Source organism: Mesitornis unicolor, unplaced genomic scaffold, assembly GCF_000695765.1.
Source record: "Mesitornis unicolor isolate BGI_N332 unplaced genomic scaffold, ASM69576v1 scaffold29868, whole genome shotgun sequence".
Taxonomy (NCBI): Eukaryota; Metazoa; Chordata; class Aves; order Mesitornithiformes; family Mesitornithidae; genus Mesitornis; species Mesitornis unicolor.
Window position 1 is genome coordinate 2,615 of NW_010200293.1, and position 23,708 is coordinate 26,322.

Genomic DNA, 23,708 nt, shown 5'->3' on the forward strand with positions numbered 1-23,708 from the left:
ACTTCCCCATCTGTATTTGAAAGAAAAATTCAGTTACAAACTTCCAGTTCCCTATGTCTTTTTTTTGAGTGAATCCTTTCACCAGTTCCCTTCTCACTGTGTAACTCAAAAGTACATTTCTTGTTATTTATTTTGTAAGTCACCATTACTCTGACACTAATTCTCCTTGTTTCCCACCAACACTCCATCCCACGAATACATCAGCTTTACACTGAACTTCACATCCTTTCACATTATTTGTCTGCGAGCCTTTTCCCTTACCTTGTCTTTCGTATGTTCCACATATTCCTCCATATTTCAGCTCCTGTTGAAAAATTATTTCTTCATTTCTTCCAGTGGAATTTCTAGTTGACTTACATTAACGTGTATATTAAATGTAAAACTCATAAGGGTATAATTTTCTTCTGCGTAGACCTGGCAAATCATAAACTCACTCATCTTATGTGGAAGTTGTAGAACCCAAAGCTCTACCTTCTGTTTCTGTATCTTTCTCATGATTCTAAGCTTTTAGTATTTTCTGTCTGCAAACTACTTCACCTTTATGGAAGGCTATGTTTTAAACAAACAGCTCTTCCACAGAGGAGTGCTCACAACTCTGCACTGAAAAAGCAATCACATGCAATCATGCAATTATGCTATGAAAGTTTCCATTCTGTATGATTTCTTTTCTAAAGCTCCGATTCCTCCCTTTGGAAATTAGCATGTCAGGCTCACCAACCGTCACAAGAAAATACAGACTATACCACATCAGTTACAGATTCCTTTCCTGCTTTAAATTCCTTAGAATGAGAAGGAATGACCGGGTAGCAGGAACTCTAACTGACCGTATATTCAAAAGACTTGAAAACTTAATGTTGATTGTTGTGTTTGATTTTTTAAAATTAGAAACTGCACAGTAATATTCTGGGTCACCTTTGATGTATGGATCTGTGTCTATTGCATGGTCACATTATTGTATGGAACTTCCTATAATCTCCTTTAAACTTCTGAGAATTTTAAAAAAGTGTGGGTAGGAGACTGAAGAGTTTGTGGTTTTTCTAAATCTGGATTAGTTCTTATTCTGTTATATATTTCAGCTGTTGGAATAAGTTAGACTGAAGAGAAATTACTGTGATATGACAATGTTATCCAGTGAATTATAATAGTGTTTCTATATACATAAGATACTCTCCCTTACTTTAAAAACTTTTTCATCACAATTCTGGCAGAGTCTATAATTCAACTGCAGCAGTATGGTTAAAGCATAAAGCCGTGATTAATCATCTCAGGCATCTTTCTTCTTAAGAAATAATAAAATACACTGAAAGAAGGTAGCGTAATTAAAGTAATATCCAACTACAGTGAACACAAAATAAGGCTACTAACCCACAGCATGAACTGCTCCTCTATGCTTCTTTGAAATCTTGTTTGCCTTAACTATATGTAGAGCATTTTCTTTGAACTGCAGCTCACAAAGTCTTTCAAGAAGAACTGTCATTTCTTCGGTGATGGTATCCAGATAAGTTTCATTAATAAACTTCAGTGATGAAGAAGGGTCAATAGTTCCACTTAGTATATACACATCCTCTTTTATCATTGTGCACAACGTGGGTACTGAACTTTGGTAACCATGAACCACCTTATCAAAATTTGTTTCACCACAACTAGACAAAACACAGTTCTGTAGAAGATCGCTAACCAGTTTATTCTGCATATTTTGGTACTTTGTTAAGACTTCTGATTCAGGATAAAGAAACAAAAGTTGCTGTATGCACTGAGTTTTAAACTCCAGCTGTTGTTGTATAGCATTCGCATTTGTTTCTTCTTGAGTTTGCAGTCTATTTACTAAAAATCGCCGAAGATGCAACCTGACATCATCCCAGAGAGATTTCACATCCATAGCTGAATCATCCTCAATGGCATGAAGGGAAGACGTTAACTCAAAGGACGTCCCACTTGGAGTACAGGGGAATGAGACACCACACTGACTAGAGAGATCCAGGAGGAAGTGAAGTATCATTTCTTCTTGATTTTGCTCGTTCTTCAGCAAGCTTTGCTAACAAAGGTAAATCAGACAGGATTTTAGAAATGCTTTATTAATTCTGGTCAATAAAATTAACAGCTTTATGCTAGAGTACCAATTGTTTCCACTGATAATTATTTTACCAGCAAATAAGAGTTTCAAACAAATTGCTATATAAAAAACAGAAACAACAAAGTCTATTTTCCCATGGATTTGTGTGCCAATCCATCTCCTCGTCCACCTGCTCCAATAAACTCACATTCCTCTTCCCATCTTTCTTACACCCTCAACCTTGTTCCTCAATCAATTCTAACCCACAATTCAAAGGAAATGTTTGAAAGCTCATTAGGTAAGCCCATTTGTTGTGGTCCACACACACATCTTTGAAAGAAAATGGTATGAAAAATTACTCAAGATTTATACAGATAATGACAGGTTTTGCTCATAAAACCAAGAGAGGAATTTATAAAATGAAACATTGTTCCCTTTCTATGTTCTGGCTCAGCAGGCAACCATCAAAAAGGCCATTCTAAGGATAAAATAACCTTCCCAGGACCCCCTTAAAGAACTTAAAGTGAAAACTTGAAGAATTGAACAGGCTTAGATCACACAGGGCAGAAGAATAAGAAGCTGTGTATCCTGTCAAACCGAGATGCAGACTGATACACTAAAAATACAGCAACCTCTAAATACATCTCAGCCATGTGGGCTGGAGAAGAAGGAGGAAGCCAATTAACAAAGCGTGTGAAACCACATGGATGCATGTGCTCTTCCTTCTTCATCTGAGACTAAAGAGCTCCCTCTTGGTCCGGGGCCAGGATCTCTGACCTTACAGGTGCTTTGGGTTCAAGGAGCCATGCTGCAAATAGCAGGTCCTCTTGACACAGCTCAATGCCTTCTACTTGGTCCAGAACGGCACAACTTAAACTTAAAACCAGAACTTAAACAGCACTCTACAGCTTCCTTAATATGTATAAGACTAATTATTTGCACAATCAAGGTGCATCCAGTACATGAGTAGAAGACAATCCCTAAGTCCTATGGTCAATGGACACCAAAATCTCCTTCCACTCTCACTGGAAAAAAACCTGCCTGTTATAAACCCATTTTCCACCTCAACATTTTTCCTACTGCAGGTCGGCTTTGGCCACAGTCCTAGGCCTATCAACTTGTAAAGTCCTGCTAGCACTCTTCCACCTGCACGAGAGCTGACGGCAGATTTCCCCATCACACTCATGAGAAAACTGAGTGAAACTGGTGGTACTCTTGATTTTCTGTGTTTCAGGAACCAAGCAGGCAAGCCCTGGGTGAATCAGGATCTAGAAACCCTTTCACTTGATCCCCCACCTCCTATCGCTCCTCTTCAATAAGAGAAGCGTTATGGCAAATCATGTAATGGTAGCTCTTTCCTCTCCTCTCCTTTATCTGGGTCTCCCAGCTATACCCCATCCTATAAAGCAAGGCTGATAAAGAAACTGTTGGCAACCTTCACCTTCAGAACCACTGATTTACTTAACCTACAGTATTCGAGGAAATTACTAGTTTTATTTCATTTCCCACTTTGAAAGAAAGAGAAATAAATCAAATTTGAGTATGGTATTGTGTAAGCATATTAATTTCCCACAAAAATTTTCATTTTTTCTACTGTAGCAAGCTTTTATAAGTAGATAATCTACAAAAATATAAAAAATAAAATTTAGAAGAAAAACTTCAGTGGACTTTTTCTTTTCCACCTCTCATGCTTTTGAGTCACAAAACTTTTTAAAATTGGAACTCTCATTCCTTGTTCTGAATAATTCAAAGCTGTTGCACTTCTCCTATGAGAGAAAACAAGAGTTTTACCTTCCCATTGCCCTTTTCTGGGCATGGAGTGTATACATGGAGTGTTACATGATGCGTAAAAAAAACCCCGTATAATAAGTTTTGTACCACAGTAGCTAATTATGAACAAAAGACTGAGAGCATGATTGCCTCCCATAAAGTCTTAAAAATAACGGGTCTTTTTATTTCATTTTACGTGCTTATTTCAGAATTCTTCCTACGATTTTTTTACATACAAGGACGACACAAATGTGGATGTGAATAACAAAGGAAATTATCTGCCAAATATTACCCTATAAAAGCATGTGCCTATGATAGAAACATGTATAACAAGTTAAAATCTGGTATCATACCTATTAACAAGCACGTACATAGGGCTGATTTGATTTTCTTTTATCTACTGAAGAATTCTAAAAAGTTCTGTGGACCCAGAGAGAATGCGTCTCAGTGTGTAAACTGAAACCCTAATCACTAATAACTAACTTGAAGAGCCGACTCTCCACAGGTAGACTTCTGGAGTGTAAAGGTTATTTTTTTAATGCATAATGCTCAAATACTGCATTCCGAAATGAACAAAATAAGAGAAGCTGTCAAAACAGTGAATGTAACTGATGCCTTCGGATGATGAATCCAAAGTGCCTTCCAAGCAAATCCCTACTGCTGTTTTTTAAGGTTAAGCAGAAACATTTTTATTCATGAAAGCCAGTAAGAATCTAAGTATTGTTTCAAGCCCTTTGCAACTTAAACTGAAGCATTAAAAACAGGGAGCTTGTAGATGTCATCTCAGACTTGGTGTTACTCAGAAAAAGAGCCCCTGAAGTGAACTTTGAAGCTCTGAAAACACAGTGTCATCAAGTCTCTTTGAACGCTGACTATATCGACAGTCTTTTCTATTTAAAAATTAACCTGCAAACTTATTTCAAAAGATGATGCCAAAACTATTCAAGAGGAAAAGATCCAAATTAGTGTCCAAAGGTTTTCGAGAAGCATGAGAAGTTCTCTTATCAGCATAGAAAGTTAGCGACAAAAATACACATTTTGTATATTTGCAGAAAACATTTGTGGACTATCAACTGCATTACTACCTACTACAGACTACTACTACTACAGTCTACTACCTATCATACGAACAAACAAATCCAGCAAGATAAAGATTCTGTTAAAAAAAAAATTGTCATCAGTTTAGCAGGAAGATAATTTAACGATTGTGTTCATGCACATATTCAGCTTTGAAATATCTAGAATTACAAAACAGTACACAGGATGATGAAGTTTCACATCATTCGTACTTTCAGGTTTCATGAAGAACCTCTCAGTAACTCCATGAGTTCACAAATGCATGAGAATACCATGCTAACAGTAAACCTAAACACAGTATCTCAACCTAAGCATAAACAGAACTCATACTATTTTTTAATTGTTCCAGCAGCTTAAAAGATAAATAAAATCCCTAACAAAATAAATACATAATAAGGGGTAATAATGGATAGGGATATTGCCCTGAAGTAGAAGGAAGGTTACTGTTACTGAAGCTGTATTAGATGATACTTAATTAAAAACTTGGAAGTGAGAAATTAAGTCAACTGGGTAATTAGTTCTGTGTACGGAGATACACATTTAGGAAAGGTCAGATTGTAATGATTTCATTAATGCCAAATATTACTGAAAATAGTTTGCTGCAGACCCGTTTATGGAGCTAAAAATTATCTACTGCATGTATAACCTCTTTCAGATGTCTATGCCAGTCCGTATACACATTTCTTTTATAGTCTCACCTACACAACAGGCTGGATTATCTAAGAAGTCATCAGCTGGAAACAGCGAAGCCCCAGTTCCACAGATGTGGAAACTGACTTTTCCTGATAAGCTGTGCAGAATTGAGACTTAACGGCTTCTCACACCTTGCTGTCCGTTTAGCAGCCTGCCACAGAGCCATTCCCAAGGCTTCACTGGACTCTACAGCCCACAGCCAGGCTGTCACACAGCCAGTAAGCTCCTGGGAAGCTGAAGAGCTGAAAAGCTCATTTTGTGTAAGATATACCCGAAGTATTCCAGAGATGGAGACATTTTGGTGTTTCCCAAACAAATGCCGCCACCTGGTGTTCAGGTATATGGCTTGAATAGACCCTGGAGAAGGAAGCTAGCAGGGAATGGACACAAGTAAGTCACCAGTGCCATGCCCTCCTTGAGGGGGTTTTAAGTAGGGATCTAACTGGTCTGAGAGGAGTAACAGAAGACTCAGTAAGTCAGCATTTTCTGGGATTCTCTCATTTTTGTCTAGATCAAATATGACACGCAGCAGTCTCTGGCACCCTTGAGCAGGGTGATGATTAAGAGCAACATTCATACTGATCGCCTGTGTTAGAAGGGGACGAAACTATTTCTTCACCACATGAAGGTTAAAGACCTGGTGTTTCTAGAGATGACTTCTTCATCCAAGCCTAATATCCAGTGGATTCAAGGGTCACTCAGAGATCAACAGCCAGTTCTAAATGTTAAAAATTGAGAGGCAATTTTATGAAGCTTGAGCTCTAGGCAGGAGACATTCCCAAAGGAGCTAAAGCTCCGCTTCTCCACAGCACTTTTCCTCTGCCAACCTCAGCCTAAAGGTGTTCATGTCCTATAGCTGAACCACAGCACGGAAGTGACAAAGTACACCGGACGCTGTTTATTTCATTTGACACTCACACACGTATGCACATCACATAAACACACATATACACGGTTGATATAAGAACTTGCAGGCTGTCATTTACTGAGGTATCATCCTTCACTTATCTAGCCAACCCAATTTTCCAGACTTCCGTTTCCACACATATACTCTCAGGTTAACTTTTAATAAAAATTTTGGATAAAAATGCCTTCTAAAATGATGGAATTTTTCACTGAAGTGAAATCTGATTTCTGGTTATGTCCAGTTGTGCAACTTGCTAGCACAACAGAGGTAGCTCCCACGTTTATAGAAGAAGTAGGCAGGAAGTTAATGCTTAAATAATGCATAAAGGACAATAATACCTATTGGAGATTATTATTGATGATTATTAATTAATAATTATTAATAATTATCGTTAATTATTATTAATTATCTCTATTATCTATTATTATTAGTTAAATTCATATCAACACAAGTGAAGAACAAGCAGTAAGAGTAACAGCCATGGTGTAGACCGTAACTTCAGATGCTTTTTACCAACATGTGTTCGCAACACAGTGCTTACAGTACTGAACATGTGGTCGCATCATGAAAAGATTTTGTCGCAAGTTTGTCTATTTAAGGCATGATCAAAAGGAAACATAACCCCCTGCTGTGGACATAAAAACTGTACTAAGCCCTACAGTAAAATTTCTGAACTATCCCCACCACAGTGAAGACTGAAATGAGAAAACTAATTAACTTCAAGAAAGAAAAACCCACCCAGCATATAACCCAGTTTCCCAAACATTAAAGTCTTTAGTAAACAGTTTTACCAGGGTCCTAAGGAACTCCATCAGCTCTCCGTGGTGTGTAGAAGAAGGTCTGAGAAAACTAAAACTGCAGTTGTTCAGCCACTGCAGGCAGTCAGTTGTGCTTTGCAGTAATTCACCGGTACATATTTCGTTTACTTCTGATTGCAGTTCTTTAAGACACTGTTCTATGCTAAAAACAAAACAAAACCAAAAAAACACAGGATTTTTTTATCACTTGGAGATAAAAGCATCTTGTATATTCCATATTTTAAAAAGAAAAACTGCTTCAAATTAATGTAACGCTAATTCTTCTCCTTCGGAAATTAAATTACTCTCACGAAATGAGGCCGGAATTTGCAGGATTAACATTTAAATACAGTCAAGCTAGAGCTAAAATAAAATTTCCTTCAGGCCAGACCATACTATCCTTAGTAAGTACTGCCTCAATTCTCAAATAATCTTGCACTTTTTAATAAAGTAGTTAGTGAATAAGACATCATCCAATCTAATATCTGGTCCTTAGTGCTTAATTAGCTTAGCGCAGAGAATATAAACTCAATCAACCACCATATTCAAAGGTGAATGTGTCATTTTGCTCCTTTAGCAATCAGCAGTTGTTTCATAATACAGAGCATACATTAGTGACTTCTTAAAGACCCACCGACATCACAGAAAATGTTGAAAAGAATTTTAGAGTAGCTGTGCTGAGAAAGCAGATATTTTCTTTATTGTTTTTGTTACTGGAATATTTTAAACAAAACAATTTGTTTTCAAGGAGCTGATCCACTCCTCAATATTAATCTAGAATCACAATCCTGTTCATGAAATCAGGTGTGGCTGGTATGGCTATGACAGGGATTTCAGTTGCAAAAAATCACAAGAGCTGAACATTCAAAATGATTTAATTTCTATTTGTGTGGACACTTAAATGAAAACAAAAAACCAAAAGAAAAATCCAGAAACAACCTAAGTCTACACAATTTCCTACAACATGATCTTTTCAGTATTTTAGAACTACTTTTTTTTTTTTTAACAGCAACGCTTAATATTTTATATAGTTTCAGTTAGAAAAACAGTACTGACTAGATCAAGGCAGATCTAGGTTTAAAACAAACAGAGCCAACAATAAGGCTGGTGCCAGTTTTGGCTTATTGAAGTGCAAAGTGATTCTCACTACTATTTGAATTTTATTCTGGAGTATATTACTCATTCCACCTATGCTCTTACAGCTGATAAGGGATGCAAGGTTTAAGAGAAATTAAAATTTAGCTCTGTTTTTGTAGGGTTACGAGATTAGATGAGACTCAGCTCTGTACAGGTATTTCAATGTCAGACACTTTTGATCATGTAACTTTCTATTTTCATTACATCAACCAAACAACAACCTTGCCTATTATAGTGCCACTCGCCTCTCTACTTGATAAGAGATGAAGTATGGCTGTTTTTCTCTGACTGCTCTCTAACATTTTCGAACTTGACTAGTTTTGGCAAAAGGAGACAAGAGAAGAAGACTAAAAAAAGAGGACAGGAAGAAGAGAAAAGGAGAATGAGAGCAGAGAGAAGAAAATAAACTAGAACACAAATCAGATCTAATACAAGCTGCAACAAAAAACACCAAATTAAAGAACTACAGTTGTTTAAAAATATATATTTTTTTTTAAAAAAAATTAGTGACCTTGAATAAAGTCTATAATTTTTTTTTCTGTCTGCATGAGTTCCCTGTGTGGAAAGATTCCGGTTTCCATGAAATGTCATCCTTTTGGAGGAAAATGTTTTTATTACAAATATAATCTGCTTTGAATATGGAAATTTGAAACAAATCTTAACACACATCAATTTGTAACAAGAAAACAGTGATGAAAGGCCATTCTGCATATCACCCACTGACTGCACTTTGTCATTTAATTCTGCCTGCAGTACTGTCTTCAAGATGCGGAAGAAGTATTTATTTGATTTCCTACTGGATTTTATCTTTCATTGAGTGATTTGCATTTATTCTTTTACAGATGTTATGCAATGCACCCTCAATTCCTACTAGCTGTCTCGTTCTGATCAACAGCAAAGAAGTAAATCAGTGTCATCTATACCTCTGGGAACCGAGTCTGTTAGTTTGAACTGACATTTAAAATAAAAACCCCACTGAACAAAGAAGTAAATGATCACTCTAAATTAAGTTCAGAGATAAAAAATAAAAGGAAAACGCAGACTACTTCTTAAGTTACCTACAACGAGCACAAAAGAGAGGCATATTTTTTTGGAGAATGCCATCAACAGTTACCACCTATGATAGGTTTCACTTTGTGCCTTTTGTTTCTTTAAAATACAGTACTAAATAATAACAAGCTGAATAGGAAAACTGCATCAACTACAATTATAGAATGCAAGGATGATCATAAGAAAGTAAGCGCAGAAGTGTAGCATTTTGAATGTCAGAAAAAAAGTACATAAAATGTTTCCAAAACGACGACTAAATAACTAATGAAAAAATTTTTTTCATCTAAACAAGTAGGTCATTTTGAACAGCTTATTTAATTGTATTCATTAAGAATTATGTGTAACTTGTTTTATGCTTATAAGATAAGGGGGTAAACCATTCAAAGTGCATCCACCCTATCAGAATAAAATCACCATATTTTACAGCTGCATTATCTTCAGAAACAAAATTCAATAACTACAACTAATGCTATAATATATAAAACATTTTTAAAGCTGTGAATACATGGGTGGCCTGTAAAACACTTCTATGAAACTGCCCCAGAAGTCTTCAGACTTTCCTGAGCCTGAGTTCAAAATGAAGTGCACTGAAATAAGTATCTTTCATCCTCAAAGGACCGTCTCAGGAGCACAAAGGACCTCCACAAAAAACAACCGCTCTCTGCCTGTGCCCCCCCTCAGGTTCCTGATGCCCAGCCATGAATACCAGCTCTAAACATGACAAAAGACTGGTGTGTACCTTTCTAACTCTGTTCCCAGGACTATGAAACTAAATGCCGTTTTCGTACACCTTGACTCCTAGGACACTATCAAAGCTTTTATTGTGTTGTGCTGATGTGCCCCATTCAGTCGTACCCAATAGATGACAGCACTGTGCATCATACAAGGGACTACTGTTGTGAGTCTGTGCCAACTGCTTCAACTAGGAACCAGTTTTTACACTCGTATCTGAGTGCGAGCCAATAAACCACAAGTGATGAATAGGCTACAGCCTTCTCCAGACCAGGTATTTTGGTGATTTGTCCCAACGCTGATAAGAGGATTAGGATAAATTTCAGTGGCCCTCCCTGTAGGTACAAATAATGATAAGTGTGTTTGTTTTATTTCATCCTTTTATCTCAATAAAGTAAACATAGAATTAGGACTAAGACTGTTTTTCACTGAATAAAAGTATTTTCATCTTGTTTACTTGTAGCGTACCTTAAGTAAATGGTATCAAAGAGACTGCTATTTCTTCTAAGATTTTTATCAGCACTTAGTATTACATGAACTATAGTTACTTATTCTTTTACATGAATCACATGATTAAATTAAATATTTAGGAATTTGGTTATCTCTGAAGAAAACCATTTTAATGTGCATTATATGGGTTCAGAAAGCAATCATTTTAAATAAAAGGTTTCTGCCAAATAGGATTAAAATTATTCTCAGTATGTAGAATAGTAATTAAAACTTCGTAATTTCATATCAGGGTGGGTTGAATGAGGCTTCGATTTGGTTTTTTAGAAAGGAGATTTGCCAAAGTTTTAAAAACTGTATACAAATTATATAATTTTGATGTGAAAAATGTGCTTAATGTATTCAATTAATTTTATTCTTAAACATACAATTACAAAAGGTTATAAAGTGCTAAATTCTCTTTTTTTCCCCCACAGTAATCCTTTTTCTTTAAGGTTTAACTGCAAATATCTTTCATTAAGTGCAGTGTAGTAAATCAGCTCCGTTGGTTTCTTTTTTTTTTACAAACTGAGGCATCAACCCAGCTGATGACAACTGACACTATACATGTACAGTGGGAGCATAAATTATCTTAAAATCATATACAACCAATGGAAAAAAGCAACCATGTCTATAATCAACCCTATCTAAAATCAGGAATACAAGATCTTGAGTACGACAGTGAAATCAGTTTGCTACTTAATCCTTTCTCCCTGTTTACTGTTATTAACTGGTTCTATGGTCCATATATATGTGCTTAGAGACACCCTCCGAAACACTAAACCTTAATGATAAGGTGAGCCATACAATTCATGTTTTAGGTTCTCAGGTACCAGTGTTGAGACATTGCTGAAGGTGCCTAATTCTTCTGCTGGAAATCAGCCTATTGGAACTATATTAGAATAGCCGTTCCTGTCCACAGGGAAGGTCTCCATGTCTCTGACAGTGGTCATTACAAGATGACAATAATTAAGAAAACAAAAAAAAATAAGAAAAAGGAAGAAAATAGGAAAAAATGTTAAGATTCCTCAGAATATTTTCACCATATCTAGCAGTTTGTGACGTAAGGACTTAAATCAGATAAATGTCCTGGTATTGAACAGCCCTCAATTAATTTTCCTCCACTGATGATTCCACTTTTCTTTGAACCTGTGGCACTATGCAGACATAAACAGAAAAAAAACAGTCACCAAACTATGGAACAAGGAATGGAATATAAAAGCTCAAGGAAAAAATTAACCTCTCTCTGTAGCAAAGAAATCTGACAGTTATGCCTATATGGATTTTTGTAAAATTGACCAATTTTTTCAAGAAGGAAATCTTTATTCCCACACAAGGATTATCTCGAGCCTTTGTGTGCTCATCAATGCTTGAGGTTAGTCCTACCGGTACATCATTATGCCAGTGAAAACGATTTCACCGAAATAGCTTCTCGTTTTTACAGGTGAGGTTTGTTTTGGAGTTTCTTTACAAACTAAGAAAAGTTCTGTTCTGTAATCTGTGTCCACACTGGAGTGCTTTTCTGGAGTCAATATTGTTGGGTATTGCCACTGTAGAGAGGCAGTCTCAACCTGAGAATTCATAGGAGCTCTTATTTATTAAGTTAACGACAGTTTTTAGGAATAACCTAATCATGCAGAGAGGGTGATTTCTAAGTGGCTGCATCAATGGACAAACAGTTACCAACCAAGTGCGATAATGGAACTGATAGTGTAAGCACCATCACACCGATACAACATTATTTTGAAAAGCACGGTATCAAAATGAGAGTTGCTGTCTCCACACATAATTTTCCTCTGCATAGGATTACTATGAGCAAGCTGAAGGATGATCTTCCAACTCCTTTCAATTTCTAACAAGCACTGTTTCAATTTATTTCATATAGCATATGGAACAGACATAAAATGACAATGAGACTGGTTAAATTAAACTGCTAAGCTATAAAGTGAAATTATCTTGAAACTTCACGTTACTTATGCTTAAGATACTCATATTCATGGAAATCTGCTTTCAGAATCAGAGTTTACATGTCCTTTATTAATAACAGTTTTAAAATTAATAATTGTTTCCACTGCTTTTTGAAGACAGCAGCACTAACATAATACTACTTTTTTTATTATCATGTATATTCATTAAAAAGCTTGGCTGCTAAAGATACAGTGTATTTTATACAAAATCAGCCATATTATTTGGAAACCTGTGTGTCAAAGGAAGTGCGGTACACTTGGAATACCAAGAAATCTTTGAGAAAAACTTTTATCAGTGTAACTCCCAGAGGCATTTTCCTTGTTACACTTCCTCCCATGTGGAAACAAATATTTTGTTTTATTTCATGAAAGCTGACTTGCCAAAAAAGAAATACTAAGTAAATTCATGCCTCAGCACTGCTGCGTGTTAATAAACAGCAATTTAACCATAAATATGAGTAAATTATTAATTCTTATTATCAATTATTTAAAAAAATTCTAGTAACTTTTAAACTGCCAGATACAATGTAACTGAAAAAACCCAAAGATTCATGCATAAAGATTATGTTTTGATAACCTTTTCCTGAACAGAAACAAGAATCTTTACCAAAATTGGCTATTTATCAACTTGCATGTTCCTGCAATAATTATGGTAACCTACAGTAACACCCATGGTACAACATGCCTTAGGATTTCTAAAACTCTGAAAAAAATACGAATATTGCAGTTCCAGGCCTATAATTTCTATGCTGTTCCACTCTAGTCTATCTGGGCATCAGCTTTTTCTTTCTGGCATGCTCATTTTCTGACTTTCATTAAGTCAACTGCATAAATAGATTAAATTCCTTTTGATATTTTATGTTCTTTACAATGGTGACCTCAACAGCAGAGAAAGCCAGAAAGTAAAGCTGCTACTGATAACAATACAGGCTCTGTTATCACCTCATATGTGTGTGTGTGTCGGGATTTTTATCCCATAGTTTGACTATGCTATTCTCTTATTTGTATCTAGGTTCTATTCAAAATAAAGTAAGACCAATATGAATGAAGTTAAACATTATTTTGTATGCGGCAATAGGAACACGATGGAAAGATTGACTACAAAAATTCTACCTCTTTAGAAAAGTGCTGTTAAGACAAATATGTATTCATACTTTTCTTTGAAATCAGCAATTCTTGAAAATACAAGTCTGAAAGTTAAAGGCTTATTATAAAGCTAAATCTTGAAAAAAATTTACTTCCTCAAATTCTTCTTACTGTAATCACAAGACGTAAAACAAAGATGCAGCTCCTGCTTCAAGGACTTTTTAAACTACTTCACAGCTCTAATTTAGCTACTTACAAAACATACCCAGTGAATCTACAAATTAACCATACCACTGAAAACAGAATGAAACAGAATAGCAACGACTTTGCTGGACTCCAGCAAGAAAAACTTACTCAACATCGTAACCGCTTGAGAAACACCAGTTCTAACTGAACCACTGCCGACCTTTAATTTCCAATCTTGTTTTAAAGACTTGAGACATCTCGGTCCACAAGATGTAGGCTTTGCCTTGGTAAGTTATTTCAGAAGACTGGCAGTGAAACACAGGAGTCCTTCAATGCCACTGACCAAAACATGATAGTGAAAAATAATAGATAAAAAAACATTGTCTTCTGTATTCTTATATGAATTTAATTGGGGTATTTCACAGTGCAGTCAAAGATCTGATTACAGCTGCTGCAGATGTACGTGACAGCTACCTACCTGCCTACCTAAGATGCTGACACAATTATGATCACTGTAGATTGTAGTGAAGAAGCTGTGCACCTATTAAAATAGCCAATCTCTGAGAAACTTGGTGGTGTCCAGCTAGCAAGGCGTTAAGAAACAACTATCCCAAACCTGGTGACCACACACCAGAACAACACAGACTGCATAGGAATAAAACTACATCCTTTCTCAGTTTAATTACTAATTCCTAGCAATTAGTTCAAGGCAGTGAGTAGAGAGATACTATTTTGACAAATATTTTAGTAACATTATTCTAATATTCTACAGAGGTACTAAACTCTCAACTAAATACTACAGTAATGCACTCGTACAGCAAGCAGGTTTCATTCACATGGAAGAGCCAAATTCTTTTTGAGAGCTGTGACAGATACTGGGTCTGACTAAAACTGATAAAATTACTAATATTACTCCTCTACTATTAGCTTTAGTTTGAAATTCTCCTAAATACTCAACCACTGTTAGGATTTTGGGTGAAGATGCCAAGGTTTTCTTAATTCTCTTGGATAACAAGGACATGAGGTGTAGCTGTTTCCTGAAAACTCCAAGATTTCCTTCAAAAATAAAATAAAGATCACTCCTGCAGCACATCTCATTTTAAAAAACACGTGAGCCCTTGCACACTACAGTTCTGACAGAGGAAAATGGAATGGGTCAGCAGTGCTTAATACCCAGTCTGAAACTTCTCCATCCGTTTGTGGTGAAGGTATTGATAGTGGGAAGTGTTTCTGTGCAAATCAGCAAAGTTATAAACAACAGCTGTAAAATGTCATACTCACGTCCTTATTGAGGCACTCCTATCATTTGCAGGCTAAGGATCTTGTTACTTGCTCAAATAATGATTACATTTTGTATTGAACAGTTATGGGACAAGATGCAACGCTGTAAGCACTTATTAGTATTGACCTCACTGGAGCCCTTCAGAAAAGACCTTCCTCAAAATCCCAGATGACTGAATTACTGTTAAACAGACAGAGGGTCATGTTGAAGTTTATCAGATTGAAGTCAAATTAAGCCTTTGTGAAAAGCCTCACAAAGATGCAGTCTCCAGTGTATTCTGGAGATACCATTATTAGTAAATAATTTTGTTGAATTCCAAGTAATTGTGCTGCTGAAGATGATGTTCAATACCCCACGCTGTCCTACAGCCTCACAGGATCTATCACCACTTTATCAACACTAAAAGGCGGCCAAGCACTCAGTGAAGAAATACCTGAATAAACAAAACAAAAATCAAATGCTGAAGAGATTTCATGCTTTACAATCACTTTCAAGTTATGCACTATAAGCTTGATTTCAAGCTCTGTATCTTATTTTCTGCTTAAGAGTATTAAATATCAGCTAAAAGTTAAGTTCTGCTGGTGTCTCCGTTTCAGGCTCAGAGAGCAGGATTTTCTCTCTATTGTCCCCTACCCTTCCAGGGGAGGATTAAAAAAAAGGGAATAGAGAAAAAGATGCTTCGTACAGCGTTGGAAGTTAAGACTGTAACAAGTTTAATGAAAAACAACAGGGGAAAGGAAAAGGGAATTAATAAGGGACAAAGGATATTTAACTATATACAAAACCCGAACCCAGCAGTCCTGAGTGGAAGTGTCCGAGCAGTGCCTCGTGGTGCTGTGACCGCTGTGACTCGTCACCAGGAACCGCAGTGGTGCTGGGAAGAGGGTGGTGGTGGATGCTGCCGAGCACGTGGAGCTAGGCCCAGCCGTCCCGAGATGCAACAGGAAACCAGGAAAAGCCCGCGAAAACCCCGGGCCTCCTCGGTTTTTTATAGACTGTGGCCAGAAAGGGGAGGAAACAGAACTGATCTCTGACCCTCCAGGGTCCTACAGACACCACCTGTCCTTCCCTTTCAGGCTGGTAACCCTTAAACCATAACATGTGGATTGCTCAAAAATGAACTCTTACTAATTCTTAACCCTCCGTATTAGGAAATAAAAATCCAAAAACTCAGTTTTGAGAAACAGTCAAAGAAGATGTGTGGGGAAAGACTGAAGACAAAAGAGTTTCCTGATGAAATTATGAATGCAATTTCATGCTTTAGAATAACAGAGACCATCATTGCATACAAACCTGTCCAGCAATGACAATAGTTTTGAGAGTTCATATTCCCCTGCCTCTACAAACTGCTGTAAAAATAAAGTTAACATTCAAGTGTAGTAAGAGCTCTGTTACATGTTAGTGAACGCACGAGCCACTTACTCCCTTAAAACTTAGAAATAAAACAGTTTCACACAGATGGCCTTCCCTTTTTTTTTTTTTTTCTCGTTATAGCACCAAATACAATCGGTACAATACAAAAATACCGAAGGCAATTCAACTGCTGGAAAGCGTATCTGATCCGTTGTGTCACACAATTTTATAAAAGCTATTCAGTCAGAAGGCAATAAATGAGCATTCAAGTGATTTACGCACTTTTGGATCATAATTTTTTACACAATGTTTTATTTTTAAAAATATATATATGCTGTATACTATTACGTTTATTCTCTGTGGTATAATAAAATCATAAATCTATCTGATGAAAAATGGATTGTATTCCAGTTGTATCACTGCGGCGCATAGAGCTGCTCTTATCATACCACTTACAAAGATCAATGGTAACTTGAAAATGATTTCATTCCATGCTACCTCTAATATATTAGCAATAAAAGGACTCTTTTTAATTTAAAAGTCACATCAGCTGCTGTCCATCTTCTTATAAACTCCTCTCCATTTCTGAAACTGACATATTACAGGAGCAAAATATCACCTGGTAACTACAGGGCTAGTTTCTGATTTTCCTGGTGAAAATTAGTTTAAAAACTACCTTAAGTGTCTATTCAGCAGAAACACAAAAGCTTTTCCTCACATGCGTTGCTGTGTACCACATCCTAATCCAATTTCCTGCTCTCCTTGGTTATAGTATGATTTAGATCTTATAAAAACTACAGCAAAAGGCCCTTCTAATTTGTAGGATTATGTTCCTTAGATGGGAACAATCAGCCTTCTTAAAAATGAACGAATAGTTCCACTGCGATCACGTTAATGTGAAATGTAATGTAAAATGTTAACTAATACAAAATACCATTAAAAGCAATGAACAGCTGGCCTGCTTTCCCACAGCCAAAAGTTTTCTCAACCGGCAGCATACATTTTACATTAAAACCAACAAAAAGGAGTAAAGCGTGCATTCCAAAGACTGCTCTTGATAATGATCTTTCTAACGCTCAGCCTGGTTCTGCATAACGACAATAAAATCACTTCTATTTGGCAGCTGAAGAGGTGAGAACACATTTGCCAAAAATGCTGATGCTGCTTTTTCCCAGATATACAAGACCACAGCAACTCAGAACTTACGGACCTATAACTGTGTTAGGACATCATCTAAACTCTAAGTTTAAAGAATGCACATTTCACTCACGCCAAGAGATGAAAAATTCTACTACGAAATTGCACTAGGCAGTGGTCCACAGTGGCATATTTCCCAGATATTCACTATCATTGCTACCCTGGCATTGCTACCATCGCAACTACATTTGTAAACACTAAGTTTTTAAATGAAAATGTTCATAATATGAGATAAAAGAGTAATACAAATAAAAAGCCTCAAAAATCTCTCATCCTGGCATAAGCAATATAACAGTAATTCAGAGATGACCTAAATCAGTTTTCCACGAGGTACAGCAGTGGTTTATCTCCATCCTTCAGGAAGCTCTTTGGGAACAAAGACCTCTCACAAGCATGGGTTTCACTAAAATTACACAATCTTAAAACAAATGTAGCGAAGGGCATTCTTTGAAATCACACAACTCTATCATGTGCACTGCCATCCAAAGGCAAGCATTTTTCAAAGTTTAATTAAAAATTACGCTATTTGTTATATCTCTGAATGTACACAGTTTCTTAAAGGAGCAATTAGTTTATTTGCTTAAGAGCACCTTTCACAGAACAAAGTATTTTAAAAGTACTAAAGAGTTTGGCCACAAAACATGACCACCACTTTTCAAATAAGGCACGAAACCTTGAGCTAATTTTTTTGTCGTTGTGAAAAAAATCTGCATCAACGAAGAACTCTTTCAGTTCTCCAGTTTTTCCATAGCATTAATTTTTGAAAAATCAGTACGCTACAAAGAGGTGGACAACGAAATATATTACAGAAGAAATTCTAGTTAGAGGATCTTCTATTGCAGCGTAACAATTTTAACTGAAATAGGTAAAATGATGGCTTATGTGAGAAAGATTATATGCACTAACTTACATGCTTTTTTTTTCTTCCATTAGAAATGCTTAAAGAACACACCAAGTTCAAATTTCGATTTTCGTAAAATTCTGTGCCTCTTAGCGAATCAAAATTCTATCTCATAGCTGCAGGAAATATAACTGTCATGGGAATGCACATTCTCTTCCTTCACTATCACACCTACTGCAGTAATTCCTAAGATTAAGACGACTCAACTGTTAAAAATACCATACAGAGGAAGACTATAGCACAAAATTTGTACAAATTAAAAATTTGTTATATGCTCGAGTGGTTAAGGTAAAATTACTGCTAAAATAATTATCAGAATTTTAACCTACAAGTAGAAAAGAAAGAAGAGAAAAGCCATCTTTCTTTCTAAATGTAATGGTTTTCACTAATATTATGGATACAAATAAAATACTCTTTACCTAGAAGAATTCTTCTTTATTTTTTCATCAAGATCACTAAGGATTTGTTGAAACTCCAATTCTCCAGGAAGGACATTTAACAAACAGTCTAAATTGGAAGAATCCAGAGAATACTCTCCTCCCCACTCCATCTTCAGAATCTGTAAAACAGATATAGAAAAGTGGTTAAATAATGAAAATATTCAGACTAGAAGTACCAAAATATACAGTATTTTTTTTCCTGGGAAATACTTAGATTAATAAGGGAATCTTTTATATAAGAAATTATAAAATCAGTGTTGAATAGCAAACTTTATGCATGCCTCTGGGTAGACTGGTACAGAGAGGGACACAATAAAAGCAGAGCTAAATTTCAAAACATCTTGCATTTTTTTTGGTTAAAAAAAACCCCCAGTTACTTTACCTTAATTATATTAGTAGCTTTCTTCATTAATGGTTTTTAGGTTTGGTTTTTGTTGGATTTTTTTAACATTTAGAAAGAAAATTCTCATTATTACAACTGGAAGCTATAAAAATAAATGCACAGGGGTTAAATTTACTTTCTGTGTCTTTATTTTCTTACAATTTCTGACTGAGGAGTAACTGCTTTCTGGAAATCAAGCATCTCATTGCAAATAACTGTAACAAGAACATCCAGACCAAAACACCATAATGGGCCAGGAAAAAAGTGTCATCTTGATTTTACGTATTTTACTTAACGAACACTTTGCCAAAACACACGTAAATCCATGGACCTACTCAAACTAAGACACTATATCCCAGTTTTTCTATCAGAAGCAAAGCATTAACACAGTTATTTTTTTCCTGTTTTCTGTTCTTTCTGTATTCTTTTTTTTTGAGAAATCATGAAATTGATAAACCAGTGATGACTTGCTACCTAAGTTAAAGAAAAAAATTACATAAAATTGGAAACTTCCCAATAACCAGCATATTTCATGTCTGCTATTTAGTAGTTAATAATACTATTCATGTTGCAGTAGGAACATGAGGAACAAACATAACTACTCAGAGGCACACAATGTTTGGCCAACAAAATATAATGAATTAATAAATACACTATTTTTCTTACAGGCAATATTCTTTTATGAAGCAATTACAAAGTTAGTTGGAAATTTACTTACAGGCACTACTAGAAAAATAGGTTGAGAGTTTTTCTAAGTGAACAGTCCACAAGACACATGCTCCAAAAGAATATCAGATTAAGATGCAAGGTCAAGATTATAGTTTTTGGTGAAATGTGGGTGTAGACCTACAAGTAGCAGAACTGCACGTTTCTTCAGCAGAAATGATGCTATTGATTCTGGTTTTGCTCTTTCAAAACAAAGAACAAACATGAAGGTCCTTTAAAGCCCAGTATCCAGCACATCTGAATTAACAGCACAATACGATGCAATATTTTATTGATATATGATTTTCTTAAATTTTAAGAAGCTACAGAATACACCTCTGCAAATAACCAGAGACTTTCAACATTTCAGAATGTAGCTGAAACTCGGTCACTCTCCTGGTTAAAAAGTCTGAACATAAACCAAACCCATCATGTAACACATCAAGGGACGATCAGTTGTTGAATAGAAGACTCAAAGTATCTTAACAGATGTTACTGGAATTAAAGACACTGTGATTAAAAGTAGAAGTTAAAAAGCACTTTCCCAAATGTTGAAATACTTGTCAGCTGCTCTGGCAAAAAAAAACAACCCTAAAAACAGTAAGACAACTTCGTAAGTTTCTGCTACCGATGCACATACATTAACCAGTGCTTTAGAGAACTGAAACAGGAATATATAAAATAGAGGTGTTCACTCATATATGATACTGCTTATATTCAGACATGGTCACACAAACTCATTCCTATTTCTTTTCAGAGAAGTCTCAGAGTTTATACAGAATATGATGCTAACTCCACTCAATACCTATAAATTAAACCCATCTTTTATTCAATTATGCTTGCAGAACAGTCAATGACTGGTGTAAAAGGTACTATATAACAGATACGTGTAATGCAAAAATAGTAACAGTTGGCATGATTCATAGTTCTCATAAAATAGGTGCACAGTCAAACGTTTATATTTATTCCTAACTCCCTTCCTTACAGGATAGCCAAAAAGAATCTCGTGTTCCTCAGAAAAATATCGGTATAGTTTACAGACCACTTACTGTTTGAAAAATTCATCATATGAAAAAAATCACCTTGTAAACATGACAGCCTAGTTTTCATGTGTGCATTCCTGTAAGACTTTTATGTCATACTTCTTCGGTTCACTTGTCAAAACAAAGTAATTATTCCTTTCAGTCCTGGTTTATGGGGGAAAAAGCAACATCTGACTATTCAGTTTTCAAATACTGTTTTAGGTGGTCAATAGTAATTTCTTCTTACGAAAATCTAAATATTTCCCTAATACAAGTCTATCATATGAAGAAGCAAAATACAAAACATTAAAGAAGGAAAAACATCAAGATACAAATTAATTCAAATTGAGTTAGAAACTCTACTGTTATTTAGCGTAACCAGCACCAGGGCCTTGGGTGCCCTCACAGGCTTTAAATGCTGATGGCCTGGACTCAGTGAGACTTGACTGACACTCCAGTGCCTGCCTCACCAGGCTCCCTGGGGGGCAGCAAGATGGCAAGGTCCCTCCTCTGCCATTTGGGTTATCCCCCTTCCCTCTCAGGCCTCAAAGAGCAGCCAGTCACTGCTGCTCCCTGATAGCCAGCGTGACACAGCCCCGCTCTGATGGCAAAAAAATGTTTTTTGTTAAAAAAAATAAATCTGCTTCTTAAAATGTTTATTATCTGTAATAATACAGGGGAAGAACTCTGTTTTGAAACTCCAAATTCTTTCAAAGTATTTCAGACAGTAATAAACCACTTCTGCAAAGGAGAGCAATTTAACACTTGTTATGGTGCCTAAAAAGTATCATCCCATCATATTTCTATTTGCTATTACAGCAAAGTATTGTATATTTTGAGACAAATGGTCTTAGAGAACCTTCTTCAGATGCAACTCAATGTGTCTCTATCTGTAATAGCTATAGTTCTTTTCAAAACATGTAAGAGGACCATTCATCACCTTTAAAACGATGTAGCTGTCAATCTTTTTGGTAGCCACTCAAGAAACTTAACCTGTGTACAGTGCAGCTTAAAAAGAAGTATTTTTCGTGTCTCTTATTTTAACTTACAGTATCAATGCAACTTAACCTTACTGTAACAATTCCCCACTTCTAACAAGTCTGACACTAGGAACCAATCTCATAAAAAACAATTAGGCCTATTCAAAAACTCATGATGGAACATTCAAGTTGATACAACAGACACTTCTTGGCTTTTCAATTCGTACAGAGTCTACCACTGAAGAGCACTTTTTAGTGTATTCTTTTTCAATGTCAATTGAGGGAAAGCAATCTTCCCATAGAAGTCCTACATAAAATGATACTTAGTTCAGATTGGATATGTCTTCATTCAGACACAACAATTCAATAAACACCGCTCGCTGTAAAAACCTTCCACTACAAGAAAAAACATGTGAATTTCCAAGGGATTTCTAAGAGCAGCTTGTAATGTTTATATTCACTATAATAAGCATACAGCATTGGACATATAGTTGTAAAAGTTGCATGAACCTAAAGCTTGAGAGTACTTTCCTGTATCAGCACTTTTCTTGAATTTACACATGTACAATATAGTAGAAAACACAACATTTAACTATAGACTCATAGTCTGACACATTGCAGATACGCAGCTAACAGACATCTCCCACTTTTAGACACAACTGCTTTTCTTTAAAATATAAAATATGAGCCTTTCATTGCACTGGGTAAAAAATAACATGTCATGTTTATAGGATACAAATCCATTCCACCATTTGTAGAAACTTTGCAAATGTTTACAGACGTATTTATTGATAAATATCTAAGTACAAAATATAAAATATATATCTAAGTATAAAATACAAGTATTGTTACTCCTTCATTTCCCCTTGACACTTCAGCCAATTAAAAACCTGATTTTACTTCAGTGGGTTTCGGATACCATGGGACTGTGTCAGACATAGAGAATATGACATATTTTGTATTATAGTTACACAGAACATGTTAAGAAGAAAAAAAAAAAAATCTAAATACAGTTTTAAACTTCAGTTTGCCTGGGGTGTCCTTTGAATCAACTGCCTAAGCCTAATGGAAAATTAATTAGTTTGGCTGTTAGGCCCTTTGAAAAAAAATTACAGTATGTATGTGTTCAAGAAAATAGCAGAACTAAAGCAGGAAGTTTGAAGTTAAACAGGGGTTTATGACATGTTTTTTTTCTTAATTTGATCACACTTCATGAAAGGTCTAATTAAACTTTAAACCTTCCTAAGTTTTCAAGTGCCCTGTATACATTTACGCAGCCTCTAAGTAAACTGAGAAGCCTTAGGCAGTATACCATTTCATACAATGCAGATCCAAAGAGATCTCTCCCTGAGCACTACAGGACCTACTTGAGAAAATTATGCAGTGGGTTTTCAGAAAAAAATAGTGTTGTGGTTTAACCCCAACCAGTAGTCAAGCCCTCTCCCTCAGTGGAATTGGGGAGAGAATCAGAAGTGCCAAAGTGAGAAAACTTTTGGGTTGAGATA

At 35.8% G+C, this 23,708-nt stretch overlaps 1 protein-coding gene across 1 annotated transcript; it reads right to left on the reverse strand.

Moving 5' to 3' along the window:
- Positions 1-1,360: 1,360 nt before the first annotated feature.
- KIAA0825 (KIAA0825 ortholog) lies at positions 1,361-19,227 on the reverse strand. The gene is made up of 3 exons (XM_010189705.1): positions 19,094-19,227; positions 7,292-7,460; positions 1,361-2,035 (listed from the first exon to the last, which is right to left on the reverse strand). The coding sequence occupies exons 1-3, from the start codon at positions 19,222-19,224 to the stop codon at positions 1,361-1,363; spliced, it is 975 nt and encodes a 324-aa protein (XP_010188007.1). The 5' UTR covers positions 19,225-19,227.
- Positions 19,228-23,708: the final 4,481 nt, after the last annotated feature.